Here is a 27,953-nt window from a genome sequence, read left to right as displayed (position 1 = left end):
AATAATCCCATCATACCCCAAGAATTCATTAAATCGACACCTTAATGAATTTAAGCAATTATATTGTTCACTAGCACCATCACAACATTGCATTACAATTAGAGCTCGCTAATAAGAAAAATTCCAAGGGGACATTCACCAATAAATAACAGCGACAGGTTAATTGCATGTTTAGCTGCAAAGACTTCAAACTAAGGAAATAATGAACTCAGGACTTGTTAGGGTATATAAGGATATTCGATGTGGAATATCATGGATGGAAGATGTATTTGCTAAATAGCCATTGAACAATTCTAATTCTACCTCAAAAAAAAAAAAAGGTAAAAGTATTTTTTACGCCTTATAAATTTATTGAATTATCATTTTAATCCACTAAAGTTTATATTTTGTCTTTTTAGTCTCTAACTTTGACAATGCTTTGTCATTTTAACCATTCTGTTTATTGTCATTTGAAAAATGTTGTTTACTCTCTTATTTTATAGTGTGAAACAGCACCGTATAAGAGAATTAACATTGTTTTTAAACCGCAAAGAACGAAAAGACTAAATTGATAATGTAGTCAAAATTAATAAACTAAAATAACAAAATTTAAACTAAAATAATAATTTAATAGCAAATTGCTCTCTCTCCATTCCATTGTTTTACTTAAAAAAAAAAAAAAAAAAATTTAACAGGACCAAATGCATAAAACAATGAAATAAGCCAAAGAAGATTAAGTGATATTAGACACAGTTGCAAAACACACGAATGACTAATGAGCAACAGTTCCAACGATTCTGTTGCCGTAGGAATTATCCAATCCTATGCTCCCCAAACCAAAACAAGCAGAGCTTTATATTGGTTATTTATTTATTTTGTCCATGACCGATTTCCACCGCTTTTAGGCCAGCTAAGAGTCTTGAGTGGGTTTAGATAACAACACAACTAAAAACAAAAACAGAAGCAGAAACAGAGAAAGATAAACACTTTTCAAAACAACTTTTTTAAGAAAGAGAGAGAGAGAACAGAACAGAGCAAATGATGAGTGAAGAAGAACTGAAATTGTGTTCTATTTCAGTTTATTTGACTTTTTGGCGGAATTTACGAAATTAAAACTTGGACAAAAGATTAGTCACATGGGATGAGAGAGAGAGGGAGACCCAAATGTCCCTTGAAAATCATAAAACCTTAACTCTCTCTCTATATAATTCTCTAAAACCTTAAAACTCTCAAAGACTCTCAAAAACTCACTCACGGTCAATATGTATAGGAAAAAGGCAAAGTGACTCTGAGTTTTGAGGGTGTCTCAAATTAGTAGTATCAAAAGAAAGAAACACATACATACAGACAGATAAATCACACTCGCACTCAAAACCACTCCTTTGCTGCACAGCATAGTTGATTGTCACCCCCACCTTGGATTTCATTGAGTTTTGGTTTATCCATCCTCATTAGCTTTCTGGGTATCCTTCGTTTTCATCACACAGAGAGAGAGAGAGAGAGAGAGAGAGAGAGAGAGAGAGTCATTGAAGGAGGTTGAAGGAACAAGGGAGGGCCTACTGCTTAAGTTTTGGCGGGCAGCAACGGTCACTATCAATGATTTTCATTTGGGTGGTGATGTTGGTAGCTCTCTGAGTGACCCATCTAATCACACTTGCTACTTGATCAACAAAAACCAATACATCAGCCTCCTGCTCTTCAAGCTTTCTTTTGTTTGCTGCTTTTGGGGAATTTGGAGGTGGCTGAGTAGTTTTGCCTATATAACTTTTTCTTTTTGTGCTTGGGCTAAAGAGGAAACAGATCTCAGTCACATGACGAGATCTTTTACTGTGAGTACTTATTTTCATCACTACTTACTTTGTTTCCTGCTTTCTTTTGGTGCTTGTTCTGATTCTGATTTTCTATTTTCTTTGCTGAAAATTCATGAAATGTCTACTTAAGTCATCTTGTTTCAGCCTCAAATTAAGCACATATTAATTTTATATTTGAAACTTTTCTAGAATCTGATTGAGTAAAGTTTTTGTTTTTTGTTTTTTTGTTTCATTCTTTATTTAAAGAGTGGTGGTGGATAACTGGTATTTTAATAATTAGTTAGTTTTCTTTTCTTTTTTCTTTTTTGTAATTCTTGAAGCTCTTCTTGGTCTATTATCTTTTTTGCAAAAAATGTAGGTAATTTTCCCAGCTATTCTATCATCATTGAGGGATTTGGGTAGGATTCAAATGCTTCAATTTAAGAACTCTTATGTGTTCTTTGCTTCCCTTTAACCATTTGTTGCTATTTCAGCTTATACTTCATTTGCCTAGCTCTTTCTTTCCATTCTCTTGTTAGGACAGTAAGTCAGATCAAAAGGAAGCTGCTTAAACAGTCACCCAAACACATTACTAGTGGTCTTTTTTTTTTATTTTTTATTTTTTTAAGTAATCAATGTTAAACTTTTCTCTTTCAGCTGGTGGATGTGCTTCTGGTACTTGCTTTACTCAGTGATGCTTCATGGGCTGCCAAGGGCAACTCATGTTGCAAACAGACAAATTCAGGGGAAATTCGACCTCACAGTGTCTCAATTACTGAATTTGGCGCGGTTGGAGACGGGTCCACTCTCAATACAAAAGCCTTTCAGAATGCGATCTTCTATCTCAATTCATTTGCCGACAAGGGTGGGGCCAAGCTTTTTGTCCCGGCAGGCCAGTGGTTGACAGGAAGCTTCGATCTAATCAGTCATCTTACTCTTTGGTTAGATAAGGATGCAGTAATTCTTGGATCAACAGTAAGCATTCACCTTCCCTCATTAGCAGAAAAGCTTGTAAACATGAATATTAAATATGAAAATTTGCAGATGATTTGCCTCTGCTTTAAATGACATCTTTGCAATTAATCTAAGATAGGAAATTTAGTATGAGGGACAGTATGGAGCTATTCACAATATGGTTAGAAAAACTAATGCTCATTCCAGTGAAGTTGGTTTTGAGTTTTGACTGAATTACAAGCAAAATCAATGTATTTTTTGGGATAGATATGCTACTGTAATAATTCATTTACTTATCGATAATCATTAATGCTCCATTGCTAGTCCATATTTAGGAATAATTTTAGGAGTGATGTGAAAGATTTTATAATTTTATTGTATATGTCTTACAAACTGATATGTCACGAAATCACAAAAAAGTATTTTAGATAGTTATTTATTATGTTGTTGAAGTGGCACCAATTATATTCATTGTCATGTCAGTTTGTAAAGTTTTGTAATAGCTTTAGCAATTTCCTATTTTTTGACCTTCATCAACAGGGTAGTGCAAGCTATCTGTTTTGCCTTGAAACAACAGGCATGACATTAAAGCACATGATACTAAATAGGTTATGCTGCATTGTTTCAGAACTCTGATGATTGGCCAGTCGTTGATCCTTTGCCATCATATGGCCGAGGTAGGGAGTTACCAGGGGGAAGGCATCGAAGCCTCATTTACGGACGCAATTTAACAGATGTTATCATAACAGGTTTGTGATATTAATGAAGAATCATCTTCCATATGCATTTTTTTATGGGTTTTTATTTTATTTTAATTAATTAATTTTTTTTTTCAATGCCTTTAATTTCTTCATACAGGTAACAATGGAATTATTGATGGTCAAGGTGACATCTGGTGGAACTGGTTTTGGAATGGAAGCCTGAACTATACACGGCCCCATTTGGTTGAGTTGATGAACTCAACTGGGGTTGTCATCTCAAACCTCACCTTCTTGAATTCACCATTTTGGACCATTCACCCTGTATATTGCAGGTTTGTCCTCTTCAGAAGGATTGAATTCATGTGTTTTTATTGCCATTATAAAACTGTGCAAAAGTGAAGCTTTTATGAAGTAGGGGGAGAGTTGAGACTGTTTTTCTGGATGAACAGCCAAGTTACTGTCCAGAATGTGAGAATCCTTGCTCCTCATGATTCCCCTAACACAGACGGAATAGATCCAGGTGAGTTTTACCTTCCAGGCCAAAGAGTCTTTCTTTCTATTTGAATGGTAAATGACTGGTTTTTGAATTGCAAATTCCAAACATGTATTTTTGTCTTATCAATCCACCTTTTCCTTAAACCATGAAAGGCTTGATGATTCTACTCTTTGACAAGAAATTTAGATGAAGCAAAGAATGGGGAACTTTCTTTGTACATAAGCCTATAAGCAGTCTTCAGTTTTATCTTTTGCAATATATACCAAAAAGTTAGTTAAAAGATATCAGTATTTCAAGGGTGGACTATACCAAGGTGATAATTCTCTTTGAATTTAACTGTCAATGGTTTCCTGCCCATTATTTTTATGAATTCTTTATTTCCATTTTCCAAATGCCGGATACATAGTTACTTGAATATATTTCTCAATTGCTGAAACTTAGTGTCATTCCAATTTCTTTATTCAAGTTCAATAACTTGTTATGAACAATGGATAGCGTTCTCACCCATACTTATAATTGCATTCAGATTCCTCTGATAATGTTTGCATTGAAGACTGTTATATTAGCACTGGAGATGACCTTATTGCCATCAAAAGTGGATGGGATGAGTATGGCACTACATATGGTCGTCCGAGTACAAACATTACTATCCGCAGGCTTATTGGAGAGACTCAAAGTGCAGGGATTGCAATTGGGAGTGAGATGTCTGGAGGTGTATCACAGGTTTATGCAGAAAGCCTTCAGTTTTCTAATTCGACGACAGGTATCTCAATAAAGACATCACCTGGAAGGGGTGGTTATGTAAGAGATATCTACATATCAAATGTGACTTTGGCTAATGTCGATATAGCTATAAGGTTCATTGGTCACTACGGGGAGCACCCAGATGAATTTTATGACCCGAATGATCTTCCTTCAATAGGAAGGATAACGATAAAAAATGTCATAGGAGAGAATATAAAATTTGCAGGCCTCCTTGAGGGTATAAAAGGGGACAATTTTCTTGACATTTGCCTGTCCAACATTACCCTTCATGTAACTTCAGACTCTCCATGGAACTGCTCTTATATTCAAGGGTATTCTGATTTAGTTTACCCAAAAACTTGTGAGCCTCTCAAGGAGATTGTCTCTCCTGAGCAGTACTCAGAGTGTTACAATCTGTCAAGTCACTTATGGAGTTCAAGCAATCAGAATAGAGGTGCTTGGTTGCGGTCTTGGTAAATCAAGAGAAAGTATAGCATTTCCTCTTTTTGTGAAATCACATTTTGTTAGTGTCGAGTTTAAGTTGAAAATTTTATTCTTGCCGATTCTAAACACGAGTGCCCACTGCCGCCATCTGATGAAATGACCACCAGAGATAAGAAGCTGAGTGGAGTTGAGATGGGTACTGAGATGATTGTTTCTTGTAACTTTGTGTGCAGTAACAAATAAGTGAGTGATTTATTAGAAAGTGGAAATAGAATGAGCTTGTCTTCAAAACAGTTTTCTTTTACTTTTGGAGTTATATATGATTTTCAGATATTCAATCTTTCAAACTTTATGTAGAGAAACAAATTTCACGAAGATTTTGTGTATTTAGAAACTTTTTTGTCACTATTTGTCATTGTGAGTGTAACTTACTATGCATTGAATCAAAGGCGAAAGTGTAGCACATGGAGAGAAGTTGGCTGGTTCTACAGGCAATTTCCTCAGTACCCACCCTTGATTGAGAAATGAAGGCATATTTTAATTTCATTACTGCACCAAACAGATCCAAGTCTTTCGGTTTCAAAAAAAAACATCAACACAGATCTCTTAAAAAATAAGGCCCCAAAAAGGAAAAAAGAGAAAAAGAGCTACTGGCACAATGGAGCATGTTCTACGGCCTACCTAATGTATGATTATGGGAGCTAGACAATGATGAAGTCAATTGCGAAAGTAACCGCATAGAAGTTAAAGCAACATCATTAATGCAGGGCAATTGTCATACCATCAACATGTCCATCTGTCGAAAGGGTATTATTTGATTTGAGTAGACTTAGTTTGAAAAGTACATGTATTTCTCAGCCTGAAAAAAAAATCAGATATAATTTGTAAGAGTAACATGCAACATAATGTACTAATATGAATTTCACAAGTAAGATGCCCATCAAGAATACACAATCAACAAACAGTTTTTTCTCAAAGGCTGAGAATCCAATTTTTTTAAATACAATGCCTATCTTGGGGATGCCTCACTCCCATCCTTCTTAATTACGGAACATAAAACCTGCCTTGAAATGTAAGTTTCAAGTTCTTTGGACACCTCTGTTAACTTCAAGTCAAAACTGTTTCTGTACTTGTGCTTTGGCGACGCCACAATTCCAGAGAACATGGTTGGAGATCCAGAAAAACGCCTTCGTGGACTTGAAAACGTTCCGGGTGAGCCAGGATGCCTTACTTTTGATATGAGAGGTGTTGAGCTTGTTCCTGGATTAGACATACTTCTATCCATGTTCACCATTGGTCCGCGTTTAGTCTCCAGTGGTAGTGGCTTTAACGAATCAATATCCACCTCTGACTTCTGTTTCATGAGCTTTTCTCTGGCCTTCTCAACTGCTATTAAAGCTTTCTCTCTGCTCAAATTTATTAGTTTCCATGGGTCAATCTTTGCATGGAAGCCTTGTCTCTTGGGCAAGTTAGACAGCTCAGGATCTCTATCAATCCTTATAGACAAACTTGGCGGATTCTAGAAATCAACATGAACAAGTATCCAGTAAGGTGGGTGGGCTTATAGCTTGAAAAGGTGCAAAATAAAGGAAGGCTGTATAAATCTTAAACCTTACCTGATTTCTCCTGTATCCTCTGCATATAAACCGTGACACAAATGATGGTTTTTCAGGTGAATCATCAAAATCAGTGCTTTCATCAGAGGAAAAATCAGATTCATTAATTGGATCTAGTTCCATAGATTGGTTCTCCTCTCTCATTGCCAAGATGTAGTCATAAGTTCTCATTCCCTGCAGAAATGCATACTGGTGAGACTATAGATAAGCAAGTCGAGCAAAGTTTTCAGTACGAAAGATTGTAAGTGGAGAATAATACAAGGCAAAGAATTAAATCATTGAATTGACTGGTCACTTTGTATGTGTGTGTTAAAAAATTGCTAATTAGAAGCAATCAATTATGTAATTTGATTCTCTTCAATAAAGCAGTTTGTTCCCATAACTTCCTGTTAGACTTGAGGATCATATAAACGAAGACTTCTGTTAACTAGGAAAGGAGGCTGAAACCTGGGCACTACAATGACTAGACAAGTGAGCCTTCGGTAACAGTTATGGTGTCTGCTTTTTCCTTATAATAAAAGGTTTGATATGTACAAGCATGTGCATCTGGTTGTAATGTTGAAGTCAGGACTGAGCAATTTAGAAGTGGAAACAACCAGATAGCAACCATGACAATTACCTTCCGAATGAGAACCACATGAAAGAAGAAAAGTTGTCCTAGTGCAGCTGTACCATAAGCTGTCATTAGAAACAGGAGTACCTGTGGCATTTCAAATTTCAACAAATATAAATCAATGAAGAACTGAATTTGCATCTGAAGCAATTGCAATGTGACATTGATGAAGTAACTTAATATTACCGATATTGTGGCAAGAACCCCTCTTGGGAACTGAATATAGAGCCTGCTCACCAGCTCCCTCTCAACTCCTCCTTTGTCTGCAAAGCACCTGATGAATATAGCAATGGCGGTACCTCCTTCTATGATTAGCTGTAGCAGCAACAATATCGTTGGCATGGGAATCAACTAAACAGAAGATTATTCAAGGTTCTTTAAGGCAGTTTCAAAGAACTGAAAGATACGACGTAACTGACCATTAACAAGACGAAAGTCATCAGCATAATGAATGTCGTGTAATTTCTTTTCCCAACACAGTTGTTTAACCACTGAAAAAAAAAAAGAAGAAGATAGAAAGCACAAATGTATTCAATTGATAACGTAGATTTTCTTAAAGATCCTAACCTGAAGTCAACAGAACTAAAGAGGGATAAAAGGTAGCAAGAATATATACAACACGGTTTTACCCTGCAATGGTGATCAAACCCTTCAACACACCGGTTGCAGGTCCTACAATGCTTACTGTGCTTTTTTACCTGCAAAATGAAAGTCCAATAATGGATTCTGACACTCGTAAAAAAAATCCATTGTGAGGTTGCCAGTACTAGTCTTACATAACAATAAATGTACTTAGTTTAACTACAATTCTGTCCAATGACTCTGCATGGCTAAATCGGTTTCTACTTTAGAAAAAAAACTATGACAGGCCTTATTAATTCACAGCTTACCTCAAAATTGCATAGCGAGCAAAATGAGATGTCATCCTCTCTTGTATCAGGTGCAACAGCATCATCCTTCATGACAAGGGGAAATGGAAGCAAGGGCTCCATTTGAGCACTTGTTTTCCATGGATCCAGATACTTCCTCCTGATAAAAGTCTTCAGGATCTTCCTTTCTACCCTCCTTAAAAACCTCACAACTATCTGACCAATTATAAACCCATAATTCAGCTTTGCAATTCCACTCTTAGATTTGACTCTTTTCTTCTTCCTAAAGCTGGTTTTGTCAGTTGGGTCAATGGCGGTACACCTTACAAATAGAAACATTACAGAAAGTGCCTGAAAATGATATAAACAAGGTCATTCTCAATGAGAAAGTAACAATTCGATTAGGGAGAAAGCAGATTGAAAGTCTTATTCGATACATTACCACAAAGGAAAACAGCGTGGTGATTGTGATTTCCGCAATTCTGTTTCCAAGGAAAAGCCCCAGGAAAGTAAAGAAGAAAACAACCAGAAAACTGTAAATTGCCATTCCCACCATCTGCAATTGTTTGCCCGTCAATACAAATAATAGATTGATTCATAGAAAACAAAAGTTAAAAGCATTTGGGTGTTAAGGCATACACTCCATTCATCTACAAATTCCAGATTTTGTATCTCATTCAGCTTCAAATTACTGAGAACTCAAGGGGGCCTAATTCTTTCTGTGAGGTGGGTCAGTTTGCTTACAAAGCAGAGTAGCAATTTTGTGACAATTAGGACCCTTGTCCTTGATCACATATTCCAAAATGAGAATATATATATATATATATATATATATTTGCCACAAATTTGCAACTAGCTTCAGGAAAAATACAAAGACCAGATTTTGCTTTTAATTAAGCTTCAAATTATTAAAACTTGAGGGCCTAGTTCCATAAGGTTGCTTATGAAGCAGAGTAGCAATTTTGTTCACAATTAGGTCTGTACACTTGTACTTGATCACCCATTCCACAAAGAGATCATTTTTAGTCACAAAATACAACTATTTTCAGGAACTAAAAAAAAAAAATCAATTGTATCCACTTCCATTCATCTACAAAGACCATATTTTGCATTTAATTCAGCTGCAATTTGCTGAAAACCTAAGAGGGCTTCATTCTATAAGGTGGGGTCAGGTTGCTTACAAAGTAGAGTAGCAATTTTATACACAATTATGTTCCTTGCCCTTGATCACACATTCCATTACCATGAACAGAACATTTTTTTTGCCACAAATATACAACTAGCTTCAGGAAAGAACATCAATGGTTTTCTATTTCATTTACTCAACAAAGGCCAGATTTTGCATCTAATTCAGCATTAAATTACTCAAAACCCAAGAGGGTCTAATTCTATGAGGTGGGTTCAGGTTGGTTACGAAATAGAGTAGCAAATTCAATCAATTAGGTGCCTTGTACTAGATCACACTTTCCATAAATAGAAACCTTCAGTAAAGAACATCAATCACATTCTGTTTCATTCATCTACAAAGACCAGATTTTGCATCTAATTCAGCTTCAAATTACTGAAAACTCAAGAGTGCCTAATTCTATGAGGTGGGTCAGGTAGCATACAAAATAGAGTAGCTAGTTTAACTCAATTAGGTGCCTTGTACCAGATCACACTTTCCATAAATAGAAAGTTTTCACCACAAACATTCAACTAGCTTCAGGGGAAGGAAAAAAAAAAAATCAATCAATCGTATTTGCTTTCATTCGTTTACAAAGACCAGATTTTGCATCTAATTCAGCTTCAAATCACTAAAAAGTCAAGAGGGTCTATTTCTATGAGATGGATCAAATTGCTTACAAGGTAGATTATCCTTTTTGTGCATAACTAGGTGCCTTGTACTTAATCACACATTACATAAAGATAAAATTTTTAGTAAAAAAAAAAAAAAAAAATCAATTCCAGAGCTGGTAAAGTAGTGAAGCTTTACCTGTAGAGGGTGCAGAGGACGTTGCCAGCCATGGCGTCTCATCATCTAGTCCTTGTTTTTGTGAAGTAATCTGTCGAAATGAATACAGAGCGTTTGTGGGTTTGCTTTGGTTTTCAATTAGCTTCTATTTTTGTTGTTTTCTTTAAGGTTCATACAGATAGAGTACACCCAGCAAAGATGACCTCCAACGGTCGACTCTCTTCCGCGTTGGGGTTGGGACAGACTATTTTTGAAATTTGAACGGTGCTTTATTGACGTCTTGATGCAGATCTAGCTGATCTGACGGTTGTGATGACTGTGGGACCCATGATGTGTAAATTAATCAAATTTTCACACGGAGCCGCCACAGTTTTCAATTATTAAATGAAGTTCTACTGGTAAAGTAATAATTAGATAAGAGGCCTTGGGCCTTTTATGACCCATTTAGGCCTCGTTGGACTAAACCATCACCTTTTTCTTTTCTTTTCTTTTTTTTGATAAGAAGACTAAACCATCACTTGATGCCCTAGAGACAATAAATACAAAGGTAATTTTGGATCAATCTATATCCATACAAGAAAAATAATAATAATAATTGTGCGCATCCAAATATGTGGCTATTGGGCTTAATCTCTACTTGGGCTCACAATCTATTTGTTTTGTAGGCTTTTGGGTTTTTTACTGTGGGTGATCATATGCTAGGCAGACCCAAATACACTTTTGTTTCCTCAAGCCTTTTTTTTTTCCTCACAAAGTCACTTCTTTACTCTCTTTGAGTATTTTCTCTCTTCTCTTAGTATTCTCTCCAAAATTTCCAACCCCCATTTCCTCATTCTCTTCTCCTATTTATAGCTCAAGATCAGTGGGTGACTATGATTATTTGAGTTGTTAGTGGAAAAGGAGGTCCAATGCCATGATCCTTAAATGGGTGTTTAGTTGGGAGTGGGCATGGTAAGAGTGGTATTGGAACTGGTTCCTACCTCAGAAGAGATGTTTGGCAGTGATACTCCCCAAGGCAATACCTGGCATTTAGGGTCCCTTGTTCCCGGGTAGCTGCTGTCCCGACCAAGTCAAAGTTGAATGGTAGGATTTCGCCATCACCGTCTTTGTCACAATGGCTCCGTTATGCTCTTCGGTCTTATATTGGGCACTAAGGCTCGTCCGGGCCCGAGTCGTGGGCCCCCATAAAACACATGTTCTTGCACCATGTCTCAAGGCCCAAGGCCCAACAAACTCAAGGCTTTGTACACTTGGCATCAGGGTGATGGGCTTTAATGTGCAATGGGCCAAAGGAGGAGTTGGGCCCCGCACAATAGCCTCCCCTTGATTCGTGCTCGGGTGCTGGGAATGAATCAAGGGATGCCAAGAGTCAAGGATCTCCCAAGAAGTTCAGGGGTCGGTTACTGAATGAACAGTCAGGCCATTAATGCACTCTAAAAAGGGGCGTTATGCTAGGTTGTCAGAGTTAACTGTCATCATGGCCTGACAGTTTGCAACCCAATGTTATGCGTGTGGGGGTTACGAAAGGTTTTCCTGCCTTTTCCCTCATTAACTCCACCCCATTAAATATTTTGGCCTTATAAATACTACCCTCTTCTTCTCCAGATTACTCTTTGCTTTCCTACACTCCAAAATTCCTCTCTGCTGTACGTTCTTCTTTCAAGCACATAATCTCCATGTCGAGACCACCCCTTCCTAGAGCCCATAGTAAGTTTCTATGCCTCTTTCTCTTATTTCATTTTCTTCCTTGATTTTAGAGTTTAGGATGGGTTATTCTCACCTTTTGTTCGCTGAGGCATCATTAGCCAACTTTAGGCAGGCGTTCAACATCCTCGAGGATGTGAATGTGGCGTACTGTCATGAGAGCGAGATTGCTCTCCACAGACATTCTGTGTTAAATACTACCTTCTTCCCATTAATGGCAATTTTAGAGGGTGGGGTTAGGTTTCCTGTGGGCCCTCTCTTACTTAGCACCCTTAGATTTTATGGTTTGTGTCCTGACCAACTTCCTCACAATTTTTACCGAGTAGCTAGTTGCGTCAGTAGGTTGAACTAGATATACGACTTGTAGTTGAACCATCACGACATAAATTTCATGTACAGCCTATGCAAAAATAAAAAGACTAACTATTATTTAAAAGTTAGGGATGTGCGGGTACGGTTAATTTCATGCCTGCCTGATTCTAACAAAAACTCGACCGGGGAGTATGTCCAGGTGAGCGGCAATTGGTTTGCCAATGAACTCCCCTGCCCATTCTCGCCGCGCAAAGTTTGTTTGTACAAAGCACTAATCCATTTTTTTTTGGCTTTACTTATGATGGCTTTGCTTATCCAGGCACTAATCCATTTACTGTGTTCTTTCATTGCAAATGGCAAAAGATTCAACCCAGAACTTAGAGTGATGCATGTGAAGAACTTGAACTTTGTGCTCAAGTCCGAGATATTTGTCCATTCTGACGGGCAGCTCTGGGCACCACATCTTCTACTCAGTTGCATCCCCGTGTACAAAACTTGGCAACCCTTCAGCTAAGCCCTGTTGATAGACAACCCTTTGCTGTCTTATATAGACGTGCGGCACGCCAACCTCCTTCCTCCTTAATTTACGGTCGGTGAGGCCCGAGACTTGGGCCCCCAATATATAACTGTAGAGGACCGTGCACCGGTAAGGGATGCCTCGGCTGAGCTAGTATCTCAAAGTCATAGAGTCCATACTCCCATGGAAGAGCTCGACGTTCTCATTCAAGTAGTTGAGGAAGAGGCAGCTGAACCAGCTAGTTCAGAAGCAGAGCCCAATCCAGACGAAGAGATGGTGACCCGTCATACCCTTTCTATTGATCGTTTCCTGCTTGGCGCTCGCCCGGCTGACTAACCTCAACAACCCCTAGACAGGGACCGAGCTCCACCTCCACCCTCCGGACGTGCCAAGAAGAAGCAACGTGTGGGTGATCCTCCCACTAGGGTTCCTAGTGATGCTCCCTCTAAGACCCCTCATCAGGCATCTAACGGGATCGTCATCTGGGAACCTATTGGCACCCCCAGACCAACAACTTAGGTCAGAATAAATGTTACTTCCTCATCCTAAATGGCGGTGGCCTAGCAGCCATCCTTCAAGCTCAGCGATGAGCCCCTACCGGTGACTGCCAACTTAAGGACCTGGGTGTAGGGCCAAGGGGGGCAGGTCGCTCAAAGTCTAATGCAGGGCCTGCTTCTGCCTGAGGACATAAATGTCCTTTCAAACTTGACCAAGGAATCACTGGCACGACGGCTTTAATGGCATACAATAGCGGTAATCTTTCCTCCCTTTGTTTTTCATTTGTTATGTGGCATGTGCATTCCTTTCATTGTTACACTTGTTCATCTTATGAGACTTGCTTATCCTATTACCGTTGTGTTGTCAAGCTGCGTAGCTGACTTACGTCCTTGATAAGAGGATAAAGGAGTTGGCCGAGGATGCAGAGAGGGAAAAAGCTTTGAAAAATGTGGTGGCAGACACAGCAAAAGAAAAGGCAAAGGCTACCGAGGTAGCCGAGAAGAAGGTTAAGGTTGTCGAGAAGGCTTAGCTGGTGGCTGAGAAAAAGCTGGTTGAGGTAGAGGAGAAGCTAAGGGGTATTGAGCTCAAATTGGCATAAGCAAAAAGCCTAACCTTGACCCAGGTTGATGAATTTTTGACCTCAAGGCGGCCCTTAACTCTGCCGAGGATAGGGGATACAACCAAAGCTTTGCAGATGCTGAGAACTCTGTAAAGCTTGTTGTTCACCAAGCTCGGACTCATGGGTTCGACGAGGGATGGTTGACAGCCCTGCAGACAATGGGAGTTGCAGAGGATTCCCCTATAAGGAATCCCAAGCAAATCCTTTACCTGGCCCTGATTCCCCTCTTCCAAAGCCAGGCCAATGCTGCTGATGAAGAAGAGACCCTCAACATGAGGGAGTTGGTTCACATTATTGACACTCACATGGAAATGGTGGACCTTGAAGTTACCAGTAACCTTTATGCTAAGGAAGGACAAGGACAAACGCCTGCAACCAACCAGCCAGCTGGGATTGTGCTCGCCCACTAAGCCGATGAAGTCACTCGAGTTCAGCCTGCTGAACCTTCCATTTAACATCTATAATTTTATTTTGCTTTCAATTTCTATTTGTTTTAATTTCCTTTTTGATTTATATGGATTGCCCATTGTCACTGGGCTATGGTTACTGAACAATAACTTTAACCTTTATTTTCCTAAGTTTCATTTTCCCATGGTTACCGAGCTGTGGTGTCAAAAAATTGGTTTAATCTTCATTCGCTTGCTTTAATCATGTTTATAAGTGTTTGCCACTAAGTTATCCTTTCTGTCATGTCCTCTGATTGTCTTTCTCTTTTATATATACATGTACTTCAAATGACCTAGTGGTTTAATCCTGGTTTGCCTTTGATCGGTGGTCAAAACTACTTTTTTATTTATCTTCAAAAGGCTAGGTAATTTTTGGCCATGCATAGTGGCTGGGACCGGCCTGGGAGGGATCAACTGTATCTAGAAAGAATTGGCTCCTCGACGATAATAACTAAATTTGACATACGTGGACTCTTTAAGGAAATGTAAGGTAGTTACCTTCCCCGTGGCTTGTGTTATATCCGAGAAATCAATTCCATCCCCCTGAATAATTTGACATAACCCGTGTGCTTGGTGACTAGAATAGATTTGGGAAGCTTGTTTCTACTCTTAGAATAACCCAATGCAAGGTTTCCTCCTGTCCGGTGATGATGATCTAAGTGGGAAGTAGGTTCCTGTCAGATAGAATTTGACAATAGGATTCCTCCTGCCCGGTGATTGAGTTCGAATCAAGAAACATATTTCTGTCCTTGGGTAGTGTGAAATTAAGTTTCCACCTACTCGGTGATTGAGATCGAACCGAGAAGCAAGTTTCTGTTCTTGGGTAGTGTGAAATTAGGTTTCCACCTACCTGGTGATTGAGATTGAATCGAGAAGCAGGTTTCTGTCCTTAGGTAGTGTGAAATTAGGTTTCCACCTGCCCGGTGATTGAGATCGAACTGAGAAATAGGTTTCTGCCCTTGGATAGTGTGAAATTAGGTTTTTACCTACTCGATGATTGAGATCGAACCGAGAAGCAGGTTTCTGTCCTTGGGTAGTGTGAAATTAGGTTTCCACCTACCCGGTGATTGAGTTCGAACCGAGTAGCAGGTTTCTGTCCTTGGATACTGTGAAATTAAGTTTCCACCTGCCCAGTGATTGAGATCGAACTGAGAAACAGGTTTTTATCCTTGTTTTTGTCCTTGGATAGTGTGAAATTAAGTTTTCACCTGCCTGGTGATTGAGATCGAACAGAGAAACATGTTTCTTTCTTTGGATAGAAATTAGGTTTCCACCTGCCTAGTGATTGAGTTCAAACCAAGAAGCAGGTTTCTGTCCTTAGGTACTCTTCGCTAAAGTTGACTGGGGCTAATGAGTTATGGGCAAAGGAATTATAAATACAAATACACCTGCATGGATAAACATCACTATTGTATTAATTAAAAATATGCACATGTCACATTACATTCAACTTGTTCTCCTATATATTGATAGTTAGTGGTAAAATTTCTTCAGATTGTGGGCATTCCATGGCTGGGGAAGCAGTCTCTCGTCTAAGTCCTCCAAATAGTATGCCTTCGCACTCGTGATGGCGATAACTCTATAGGGCCCTTCCCAGGTTAGGGCTAACTTCCCTGTATTAGTGTCTCGCATATGTCCTACCGCTTTCTGCAACACTAAGTCCCCAGCGCCAAATTCCTTTGTCTTCACATCTCGGTTGTATTGCCGGGCAAGCTTTTGTTGATACTCGATTAGCCATATAGTCGCCGCTTCCCAGCACTCTTCCAGTAAATCTAAACACTCCATCATCAATTCGACATTCTGGGTAGGTGGGAATCCTGCAACTCGGGCACTACGTAGGTTTATCTTGGCTAGTACAACAGCCTCTGCCCCGTAAGTTAGGGAAAATAGAGTCTCTCCCGTAGATCTCCTAGGGGTTATCCGGTATGCCCACAAAACATTTTGTAACTCCTCGGCCCACCTACTCTTTGCGCCGTCCAACATTTTCTTCAATCCATTCAGGAACGCTTTGTTGGTGGCTTCGGCTTGGCCATTGCTTTGGGGATATGCCGAGGTGGAATACTTGTTCTTGATATCGAGATTGCTGCAAAACTTGCGAAATGCCCTACTATCAAATTGCAAACCATTATTAGATATAAGAGAGTCCGGCACACCAAATCTTGTGACTATATTTCTCCACACAAATTTTTTAACGTCTACGTCCCGAATATTAGCTAACGCCTTCACCTTTGCTCATTTGGTGAAATAGTCAATAGCTACCAAAACAAACCTCCGATTGCCCGTGGCTAGGGAAACTAACCAAGAATATGTAGCCCCCACTGTGCAAAAGGCAAGAGGCTACTGACCGGGTTCAAATAACCTGCTGGCTAATGGATCAATAGGGCGTACTTTTGGCATTGTTCACACTTTTGTACATACTCGGCGGCATCCTTCTGTATCTGTGGCCACCAAAACCCCTGAGTCATCGCTTGGTGTGCCAATGAATGACCCCCTACATGACTGCCACACACCCCATCATGTAGCTCGGCCAGTAGTTCACTAACTTTCTCAGGGCGCAAACATAAAAGGTACGGCCCCCCAAAAGACCTTAAGTATAGCTTACGATTAGCCAATAACCAATACCGAGCAGCTACTTGGCGTACTTTGTTAACTTCCTTCTCATCATTTGGTACTCGATCCTTGGCCAAAAAATTGATGATTGGGTCCATCCAACATGTCTCGGACGTTGAAACCACTGCAAAACTTGTCATGGCGTTAATACTCAGTTTCGCTATAAGCTCCACCTTGATTATCCGAGGTACATCATCCGTCATTGATGACACCAATGTAGTTAAAGAGTCTGCATGTCTGTTCTACCCCTGGGTCACTTAATCCACCTTTGCTTTAAGAAACTGACTCATAACCTGCTTCGTTGCCCGCAAATGTTCCTTCATTCGAGAATCTCGGGCTTCAAAATTGCCCTACACCTGGCTTACCACCAGTTGAGAATTCGAGTAAATCTTAACTTCCTGTGCACCCAAATCCAGAACGACCCTTAATCCAGCAAGTAATGCTTCATACTCAGCCTCATTATTAGAGGTCCTGAACCCCAGCCTAAAAGAATGTTCCAATCTTATGCCTTTTAGAGTGATGCTAACAATCCCAACTCCAGCCCCCATTGCACTAGATGCGCCGTCCACGAACACTCTCCATGGGCAACAATCCACATGACAAACAACCTCTATCCCGTTTCTACAGGAAAACTTTGCAACAAAGTTAGCAAGAACTTGGTCCTTCACCAAACTTCTTAGCTTGTACCTTATGTCGAAGGATCCAAGTCGAGTTCCCCATTTAGCTATTCGGCCTGTGAAGTTTGATCTCTTCAATAGTGACTGTAAAGGGTATTCGGTTAACACATAAATAGTGTGGGCTTGAAAGTAGTAAGGCAACTTCCTCGTAACATGGACCAGTGCTAATACTAGCTTTTCTAGGGGCAAGTACCTTATCTTGGCATCGACCAAGGTCTTGTTGATGTAATACACTGGTTTCTGCACTCCTTAATCCCTCAAAAGCACGGCACTTACGGCATGATATGACATAAAGAGATACATGAACAAGTCCTCTCCGGGCTCTGGGGTTGTTAACATAGGTGCCTACACCAAATACTCCTTTAAGTCTTGAAAAACCTTTTCACATTCTTCATTCCACTGGAATCCCCTCCACTTCTTCAGAAGCTAGTAGAATGGACGGCAGCAATTAGCAAATTTGGAAATGAACCGGTTAAGGGTAGTTAATATGCTGGTTAATACTTGAACTTCCTTTAGGTTACTCGGCGGCTTGAGATGCTTCACAGCTTCAATCTAATCGGGGTTGACTTCTATCCCTCAACTGGTGATCAAATACCCTAGGAACTTGCCAGCCCCCACCTTTAAGACACACTTGTCTGCATTAAGGCGCAACTTATAATACCGAAGCACTTCGAACACCCCCTGGAGATCTTTTATATGTCATGCCTCCTGTTTACTTTTTACCACTATATCATTGATGTACACTTCAATCGTCCACCCAATCTTATCCTAGAACATTCTTGTCATCATTCATTAATACGTGGCCCCAGCTGATACGTGGCCCTAGCATTCTTCAACCTAAATGGCATCACAGTATAATGGTAGTTGGCATCTGGGGAGATAAATCCTGTCTTTTCTTGATCCTCGGCGGTTAGGGCAATTTGGGAATAAAAGGCATCCAGAAAACTCATCCTCAGGTGCCTATATGTGGCATCTACCAATTGATCCATCTTTAGCATAGGAAATGGGTCCTTTAGGCATGCTCGGTTCAAATCCGTGAAATTAAAGCAAACTCTCCATTTGCAGTTCTTCTTCTTCACTACCACAGTATTCACCAGCCATTCCGGAAAGTAAATTTCCCTTATTGCCCCAGTCTCTTTCAATCTCTTGACCTCCTACTTGACTGCCTCAGCTTGTTCTTTAGTCGACCTCCTCGGCTTCTGCTTCTTAGGAGGGAATGACGGGTCTACATTAAGCTTGTGAACTATGAATTTAGGATCCACCCCGGGCACCTCATATGGGCTCTAAGTAAACACATCCATATTCTGCATAAGAAATAGTACTGTCGCTACCCTGTCTTCACCCCTCATACTTGCTCCTATTTGGAAATACCTGTCAACATCTGATAATATTTTTACTTTGACTAACTTTTCAGCACAGCTAGCCCCCATTCCTCCTTGGGGCTCCTGTAATTGCTATAAAGGGACCTCATCGGATGGTCCCTTTTGTTCGGCTCATTTGCTCTCTCGATTAACCACGGCCACTAAGCATTGCCTAGCCACTTGCTAGCTTCCCTTTACTATAACAATGCCATGCTCGATGTGAAACTTGACCTTCACATGCAATGTGGACGGGACCGCCCCTATCAAATGGATCCATGACCTTCCCAGAATCGCTGAATATGGAGAAAATGAGGCTACCACTATAAATGCTACTATTACTTCCTTGCCCTCCATATTCACGGGAAGGGACATTTGCCCCTCAGGAATTATCACTTGGCCATCAAAACCAACCAGGGGCATATCGTACATCACATCGGCCCCACTTCCTTGGTCTACCATCACCCTCTTCACTATGAAACCATTTATCTGCGCAGTCACCACCAAAGCGTCATCGTGCGGCTGAATCGTTCCTTCTAAATCCTCATCGTTGAAAGTGATGGGCTCCCATGTGAACTTCATCTTCTTTTCGAAGGGCTGCTTGCCCCTGCAATGTTCTGCCAGTACTACAACCAACACCCCCTTCTCCTAGTCACCGCCGTATCCTTCAGGGTAGCATGGATGACCTCAATCACTCCTATAGGGGGCAGGAGAGGGTTCCCCCTTTGCTGCATACCTTGCCCGGTACTTTGGTTCCTTGAATCTACCACAAACTCCTTCAAGTATCCCGCTTTCACTAATTGCCCTAGATGATCTTTCAACACCCGGCACTGCTCAGTTGTATGCCCTTTATCCTTGTGGTATGTACAGTACAAGTTTTGGCTTCTTCGGGATGGGTCACCCCCATCTTGTTCGGCCACCAGAAGTATGACTTGTTCTTGATTTGATCCATGATCCTGTGCACTAGTTCCTTGAACGTTACGTTCACTTACCCCCCTTATGCCTCCAGCTCTTGAATCCTTAAATTCTTTCAGAGCCTTGACTAGAAACCGCCCTGCCGAGGACGACTCTTTGCCGGGGCTTTACCCTTACTTTAAAGCTGATCATCTTCTAAATGTTTGTACTCCTCAATGCGCCTCATGAGCTGCCTCATATCCTCATGAGGCCTCCTCGTCAATGACTCCCACAGTTCGAAATCCTCGGGCAACCCCATCCTGAAGGTTCTTGCCACAATTTTCTCATTACCTCCACTAATCTCGTTGTAAAGTTCCCAATATCGACTAGCATAGTTGCAAAGGGTTTTCTCCACTCTCATTTTCATGGATAACAATGCGTCCACTGGTTGCGAAACCTGGCTACAGGTCACAAACCGGACACTGAATTCTAGGATCAACTCGGCAAAACTTTGAATGGAGCTCTTTCGTAACCCATTAAACCATCTCAAATCAATGGGCCTAAGGCTCGAGGGAAATACCTTACACATTAGTGCGTCATTATGAGCATGTAAAAACATCATCTGAATATAATGACTTACGTGCTCTACCAAGTTTGTTTTCCCATCATAAGAGTTAAATCGTGGGCATGTGAATTTTCTCGGCATTGTGGTCTGTTCAATGTCGTCTGAGAAAGGCGACTAAGCAGCTCTACGTAAAGCTCGACTCATGGCGTCCATGGCGGCATTCTAGGGTTGCCGCTCCTTTAGGGAATCCAAGTCTTGGTCTACATATTCCTGTGACCATGAACGGTCCCGGTGTTGCTGGGAATCAGACTGATTGGACTCGGCTCCGTGGCAGCCTCCCCCACTGGCGGATCCCTCCCTTCGATAGTCACGGTCTCTTCTCCCATGCCTACCTCTCGCTTCCAACTTCAAATCTCTCACTATCCTACATAGACGCTTGAGCTCCTCATCCCTCTGCTCAAGTTCTTTATCCCTTCTATTGAAACGGTTGCGCCTCGAGGTGCTGGATAGTGTCTGGTACATTTGAAACAACCCCTCTCCAAGTCTGAACTGCCTTTGCTCGTCATACTCCCTATCTTCTTTCTTGCCAGGTGGATCCCCGAGAATATCTCCTAGAGCCACTTTCAGCATAGCTCCTAGATTGTCCTCCTGACATATTCTTGTGCATGCCTTGGCAAAACCACAGCTTTGTAGGAGATTCTCACAGATGACGCTAATTGTGCACACCCAAATATGTGGCTATTGGGCTTAACCTCTACTTGGTCACATAATCTATTTGTTTTGTAGTTTTTTGGGTTTCCTACTGTGGGTGGTCCTATGCTAGGCAGACCTAAATACACTTCTGTTTCCATAAGCCTTTCTTTCTTCCTCACAAAGTCACTTCTTTACTCTCTTTGAGTATTTGCTCTCTTCTCTCAGTATTCTCTCCAGAATTTCCAACCCTCACTTTCCTCATTCTCCTCTCCTATTTATAGCTCAAGATTAGTGGGGACTGTGATTATTTGAGTTGTTAATGGGAAAAGAGGTCCAATGCCATGATCCTTAAGTGGGTGTTTAGTTGGGAGTGGGCGTGGTAAGAGTGGCATTGGAGCTGGTTCCCACCTTGATGTTTGGTAGCGATACTCCACAAGGCAATACCGGGCATTTAGGGTCCTTCGTTCCTGGGTAGTTGCTGTCCTGACCAGGTCGAAGTTGATTGGTAGGATTTCGCCATCACCGTCCTTGTCACAATATCTCCGTTATGCTCTTCAGTCTTAGATTGGGCACCAAGGCTCGTCCGGCCCAAGTCGAGGGCACCCATAAAACACATGTTCTTGCACCATGTCTCAAGGCCCAAGACCCAAGTCCCAACAAGCTCAAGGCTTTGTACACTTGGCATCATGGTGATGGGCTTTAATGTGCAATTGACTAGAGGGGGAGTTGGCCCCGTACAATAATAATAATATATAAATAAAATAAAGACTTTTGATTTTATGTTCATTTTAATGATGTGGAGGTTTTTTTTTTTTTTTTTTTTTTTTTTTTTTTTTTTTTTAAGCCACATACTTCCATATTATGGTTCTAATTTGAATCTTTTAATTTGATTTATAGAGCTATATATAGTGTCAAATTATATTACTTTAAATTAAGATTAATTATTGTTTCACACTACTAGTTTAAACTAAGGATTATTATTGTTTTACACTTTTGGATGTGAAATGTTTCACAAAATGTCTACATTTTACACATGATATAAAAGAATGTGAACAATCAAAACTCTATATATATATATATATATAAGATAGAAATTTTACTTTAGTCTAATCTAAGTATATATGTATGTGAAGTTCCTTTCTGAAAACTTGAATCCCGACCCTTGCCCTCCACACCTCACAAGCGCTTATACTTATGGAGTGACCATCGCACTAAAGGTGTGTGGTGGTGAACAATCAAAACTCTTAAACCAATTAGAACTCGTGATCTTTTTTGAATAAAGCAAACTAATATTAAATAAATCATATACTATATAATAAAATTTGAATCCTAGATATTCAAGTTATGACAAGTGGCTCAAAGTATATGTTACGTATCATACAGGCTTTTGCCATGACTCATTGATTGTTAAGATAATTTACTTTAAATGAAACTTTATTACTGGAATATCAAGTGAGTTAAAGACCTTCTCCCTTCTCCCCTCTCCCCGTGTTTGAGTGTGTTAAAATATTTAGTATTCTAAAAAAAAAAAAAAAAAAAAAAAGGTGAGTTAGTAATAGTTTGGTTAATTTAATTTGGTAGCTCTATAACCTTTTCAAGAATTTAAAATGCTACTCCAATTAAAATTTTATTACCAAACTTTTCAAAAAATTTAAAATAAAATCAAACTTATTTTAATTATTTTGATAATCTATTATAAATTTTTGTTTAACATATTAAAATTTCTATGTACCGTGTCTCAACATATCTCCCTAAAAAAAAAAAAGTTTCTCAACATATGCACTACATGTCTAATTAATGTGTTTTTTTGCCATGTGTCTAATTAATTATTAAGTTTGTTAAATTTATTTTAGCAGAAAATTTGGTAACGTTTCAAGTGCTTCATTATTAAGATAGTTTAGATAATAGTCTTTAATTTACATATAGTTTTAGTTTGGATAATTCATGCTTCACATTGGCATACTACTAGTTATAATTAAATTAATTAAGTTCTTTTTTTACAAATTTTCTAATTCATGCATTACATGTCAAACTTTAATGTGCATTATATGAGTTAGTGACTAGTAATAATATAAAAGAAAACTTTTAAAATTTTACTAATTTCTTTTATCGTTAACATATAAATTATGGTGTGATCATCCTAGTATGCATACACATACAACATCAAATCTTCACTCAATTTTTTTTAAATGAATATTTTAATGGAAAAGTATACAACAAAGAGGATTCATGTGGCTGGAGAGTTATCCGTGCAAGCATCATTATTTCAAATACAGAAAATTTATGGACACATATTTTGTACCACAAATTTTTCGTAACTTTAAAATAATCAATTGTGAGTAGTAAATAAAAAATAGTTGGTTCATATAAAAGTAATTGTTTACTACTTAGCAAGTTGTGACAACTATTGTAATTATAAAAGATCTGTTTCAAATATAGCATGCAAGGTGTCATAAGAATCAAGAGTAAAACTCAAAGAAACAAATGGCAAGTTGAAAAACATCACTCTTCATTATAATTTATATTAATTTATGTTTCTTTCTTATCAAATTTAATTTATTTACAAGGTATTTTTCTCTTCTCAAGCATATGACAAACTCATCTCGTACACCCCACTCTAAGCTTTCCCAAATCTAACCACATTAAGTTACAGATGACAACTTTCTCAACCAAAAAAAAAAAAAAAAAAAGTAACAGATGACAAGATCGTAATATTTACTACTGCACTGATAACATAATAGTATCAACAATATAATAAATTGAGGATTCTATATATAAAAGTATAGTAGATGGGTTTTCTTTTCTTGTATTTCCATTTCTAATATTGGCTTTGATATGTTTAAGATTATCTCCAAGCCAACTACCCAAAACGTCCATCGAAGACGTAGTTGATCCGAATCAGTGGTGTTTCTGTGTATGCCTTGAAGCCAAAAAGCTGGAAACAAATCAAAGCGCACCCCAAATGATCTCATCTTCGTGTACAACCGTAACTAGTGGCTTGCTATAAACATCTCTCAATTATCAAAGCCCAGGATAATTAGTTGGTGGAAAATGTAGTGCAAGATTGAGGAAGCTGTGGGGAACCAGGCAATCCAGCTGGTACTCCGTTAGTGGGGTTTGTGCTTCCATCATTGTTCCTAGGTGCTCTCATAATCGTTGAGATGGCTGCAGCTAGTGCTGCAGTGAAGTTTGGGTCAGAAGCAATGGCTGCAGTAACAGTCTCAACCATAGAAGTGTGACTGTGACGTTGTCCTAACACTTGTGGTGCTGGGAGCTTAGGAGGGAAGTACATAGGGTGCCCTAGTAGCTGTGGTGGAACCCCATGCAATGGCAAAGGGAATGTAGCTGAGGGAGATGGGATACGATGCAATAATTGCATGGGGTTGCAGCCGGGGCTTTGTGTCAAATCTAGTGTGATAGTGGGAAATGGTGCAGAGGCTGATAGGGTTGCCATGGTTGACACATAGGGCATAGATGGTGGGAAAAAACCAGAACTTGTTACAGCCTCCTTGCTTGTGGTTGAGCCTGAAAGCAACATAGCTGCTGCTGCTGATGTTGTGTTAGCCATTGCTGTAGCTGCTGGAGGAAGAGGATGGTTGTGATTACCTTCATATGTTGTAGTTAAAATGGTCTTGTCCTCCGCACATCTTTGCACCTGTTCAAGAACATGGCCTTTAATTTATTGAAAGGGTCACCAAGTAGTACAATATTGTACTATAGTATTTGCAACTACACTATTTTCACATTGCTATATATATATATATATATATATATATTTCATTTTTGGTGGTTTGTGAACTTGTTAATCACTACTTGGTAAGAATTGAATTTCATTGACTGAGTCATTACAATCGCCATCAATATCTACGATAAACGACAATGAATCATAACAAATATTGCAAATTAACATCATTTTCATGTTTAATTATAGTACCTGTTTACGAACCGGGCATCCAGCGGCCATAGTGCAGCGATAGTAGGCACGTGGACAAGGATTCCCTTGGCCATCTTTTGACCATATTTCCTCCACTGACATCCATCACTAATCTGAACGCACAACCAAATTCCAATTATTCCATAGGATAAGAGTTTTTAGTTGTTACACAAACGTTAGTATACACACAATTTTAAAGTGAAATGAAGTGTGTGTAAGGATGTGTGTACAAATATATGTGCAATAAATACTATCCTATATATAGTTTAAAAAAAAAATAGGACTAGAAAAATAGATTATCATATTTTATTTATAAAATTCCTTCTCAAAAAAAAAAATATTTATAAAATTTACAAAATAACATGATAGATAATGTATTAATATTACATCAATAAGGTAATAGACAGCTTATTAGTTTACTTTGTGTTGTATTTAAAAATCAAAATAGCAATTTGTAAAACCTATAATAAAATTTATAAGGTAAAAGTTAACTAATATTTTAAGGCCATTAGTTTAAGAAATGTTTTTAGAAATTTTTATGAAAAATAAAAGACTAACTAATTTTTTTTTCCTTTTTTACAGTTTTTTATATTTTCCTTGAAAGTGAGATAATTTTTTTTTTTTTAATAAATAATTCATTAAGAAATGTTTTATAAGCACCAGTTAATCGTACTCAATTTATAATATTTTTAACATTGCTTGTAAAAACTATAATTGAGCTGTTCAGATTCTTACCAGAGGAGCATCTGATCTGGCGCGTACAGACACCCTGGCTTTCCTAAATGGAACTTCAGGAGCTTGTTCTTCACCTTTGGCTTCATCCAACTTGGGACTTTTAGGAGATCCCCAACTCTGAGAAGACTGATCAAGACCTTCCTCAGTGCAAGTCTGCTTCCTAGGGACTTTTATCATGTGCCGATCACGTTCCTTAGACATCACCTCCATTGTGTTTGATAAAGAAACTGATAGCTCTTGTGTCTTATTATCATCAGAAACCGAAGGATCATTGACATCTAATGCAGTTAAGGGTCGTGGGTCCATAATTTGTTGGGCAGAAATCATTTGACCTGACATACCATTCGGCTCAACCTTCTGTTCAAATTAAAGCAACCGTATTTGATCATTAACCTCTTTCTATAGTAAAAGCACAAGGTATATATACAATCCTAATATAGTAACTGAAAATTTCATGCACGAAATGATACATCACTGGCCGCAAAGCAAATTACCAGATGTTGATAATAAAAACCGTTCACCATAGCCAAAAATTAATTGGATGTTCTCTAGGGATTAATGATTGGTCTCTTTTTTTTTTTGGGTGAGTTGTAAGTTGTGCACGTGCGGAATTAAAATTGAACATAATTAAACATACTTATAAGAAGTACCATGCATCTGATAAATAACTTGGTTGATCGAAATTGAAATTGATACGAGTTGAATGAAAAGTATATTCCAACCCTTTTGTTTACTTTCTTTTATAGATGAACGTGTCCAGTCCAGATATCTTTGACAAAAACAGTAGTAAAAATGAAGTTTGAACATTATTATTTTAAAGCAAGCAAGTAAGATATTGATAAAAAGGTGATATAACGGATCAAGGAAGCACACTTTGCAATTTAAGGGAAGCACGTTACCCCATTTCTTTAACTAAGGTTTTCTTTTAAAAAAAAAAAAAACTACCTAACCAAGCATATATATCCCAAAGTTAAAGAAACTGGTAGAGTGTAATGGATAATGGAAACCTTTCATATGAATAAGAAGTTTCTATATAATTAATCTGTGTGATCTTGGAATGATGAGGACTATGATCACCTGTCCTTGATGATATTCTTGCGCCTGTTTTTGCATTGCCATGAGCAGCTGACCTTGCAATTCGCTGTAACTTTTGGTGATCTGATCCAACATGCCTCTTAATTTCCCATTTTCATCGTGTAGTCTATCCAACTCCCCTCGAAGTCTAATCAGCTGGACAGCCAAATATATCAAACCTTAAACGTAATTATCATCATATCCAATACCCAGCTTCCAAAAGGTTTTTTTTTTTTTTTTAATTAAAAAAAAATTACCTCAGTATTTGGTTTTTCTTGATCATATGCTGATTTTAACATCCCAGAACTTGGAGTATGCAGATTTAATCCCGTCTGAAAAAACCATATAATAGTCAATCTCATCGGTAAAAACTATATGATATAAATTCTGTTACATATATTATTATGAATCCTATATATATGGCTACAAAACATGAAACCTTTTTATACGACACTCACAAGGTTGAACAAAAACGCAACGAACATATAAGGAATCAGTACTGTTTTATGATAAAAATATATTCAAAACCTTACGTTGACACCTGCAGGATCGGATACTTGATGAGTCGATGATCCAATATCCTTGACTACTGCAGTCTCATCATGATTATGATCATGTGGCTTGTTGTTATTGTTTCTAGCACTCTCCCTACTACTATTGGAAAAGAAATCCACTTCTTTGATCATCATCGGCTTGGTATGGGGGCCACCGCGGAGAAAGTCGTTGTTGTTGCCGCCGCCACCACCACCGGAGCCTAAGAATGTGAATTCACGGCGGTCTTGATTTTCCATGACTAAGAAGAGAAGAGAAGAGAAGAGAAGAGACTTATTATAGAGAGAGAAAGAAAAAGAAAAAGAAAAGAGTAGTTGTGTAGCGTTTTCAACGAAAGTATGGTATATATTATATATGTATATTTTGATGTGAAAAAAGAAAAAGAAAAAAAGGCTGTATATATAATAAGTTTTTAATTAATTAATTAATTTTTTTTGTGGGGGTCCAAAAATAATAGGATCTTATAGCAGCCGTTTTTTTCGCGGGAAGGGGGAGACGTAAGATTTGAGGTAATAGGGTACACGTGGCGGGCAGTGAGAGAAGCGAATGAGAAACAGCGCGTGAGGTTAGGCGGTGGGAGAGAAACGGCGTTAGAGGATAACGGA

At 38.8% G+C, this 27,953-nt stretch overlaps 3 protein-coding genes across 3 annotated transcripts; 1 reads left to right on the top strand and 2 right to left on the bottom strand.

The window, feature by feature from the left end:
* The first annotated feature begins 1,037 nt into the window (after positions 1-1,037).
* On the top strand, positions 1,038-5,513 carry LOC112017017 (probable polygalacturonase). The gene is made up of 6 exons (XM_024049489.2): positions 1,038-1,808; positions 2,427-2,744; positions 3,352-3,472; positions 3,582-3,756; positions 3,874-3,944; positions 4,447-5,513. Exons 1-6 carry the CDS (start codon positions 1,791-1,793, stop codon positions 5,139-5,141), a joined length of 1,398 nt encoding a protein of 465 aa, XP_023905257.1. The 5' UTR covers positions 1,038-1,790; the 3' UTR covers positions 5,142-5,513.
* Positions 5,514-5,886: 373 nt separating this feature from the next.
* LOC112016999 (protein S-acyltransferase 18) lies at positions 5,887-10,407 on the bottom strand. The gene is made up of 9 exons (XM_024049470.2): positions 10,182-10,407; positions 8,649-8,762; positions 8,228-8,557; positions 7,967-8,035; positions 7,757-7,828; positions 7,524-7,652; positions 7,344-7,424; positions 6,725-6,898; positions 5,887-6,627 (listed from the first exon to the last, which is right to left on the bottom strand). The coding sequence occupies exons 1-9, from the start codon at positions 10,224-10,226 to the stop codon at positions 6,118-6,120; spliced, it is 1,524 nt and encodes a 507-aa protein (XP_023905238.1). The 5' UTR covers positions 10,227-10,407; the 3' UTR covers positions 5,887-6,117.
* A 13,138-nt stretch (positions 10,408-23,545) lies between these two features.
* LOC112016854 (probable WRKY transcription factor 47) lies at positions 23,546-27,691 on the bottom strand. The gene is given in 7 exon segments (XM_024049352.2): positions 23,546-24,708; positions 24,988-25,055; positions 25,058-25,100; positions 25,723-26,079; positions 26,800-26,952; positions 27,054-27,128; positions 27,330-27,691. Coding segments are annotated over 7 exon segments (1,572 nt in total). The 5' UTR covers positions 27,588-27,691; the 3' UTR covers positions 23,546-24,090.
* Positions 27,692-27,953: the final 262 nt, after the last annotated feature.

This window comes from Quercus suber, unplaced genomic scaffold (assembly GCF_002906115.3).
Source record: "Quercus suber isolate HL8 unplaced genomic scaffold, Cork oak 2.0 scaffold_209, whole genome shotgun sequence".
In the NCBI taxonomy this organism is placed as follows: Eukaryota; Viridiplantae; Streptophyta; class Magnoliopsida; order Fagales; family Fagaceae; genus Quercus; species Quercus suber.
Note: the sequence above shows the minus strand (reverse complement) of the source record. Positions and strands in the feature narration are given on the sequence as shown.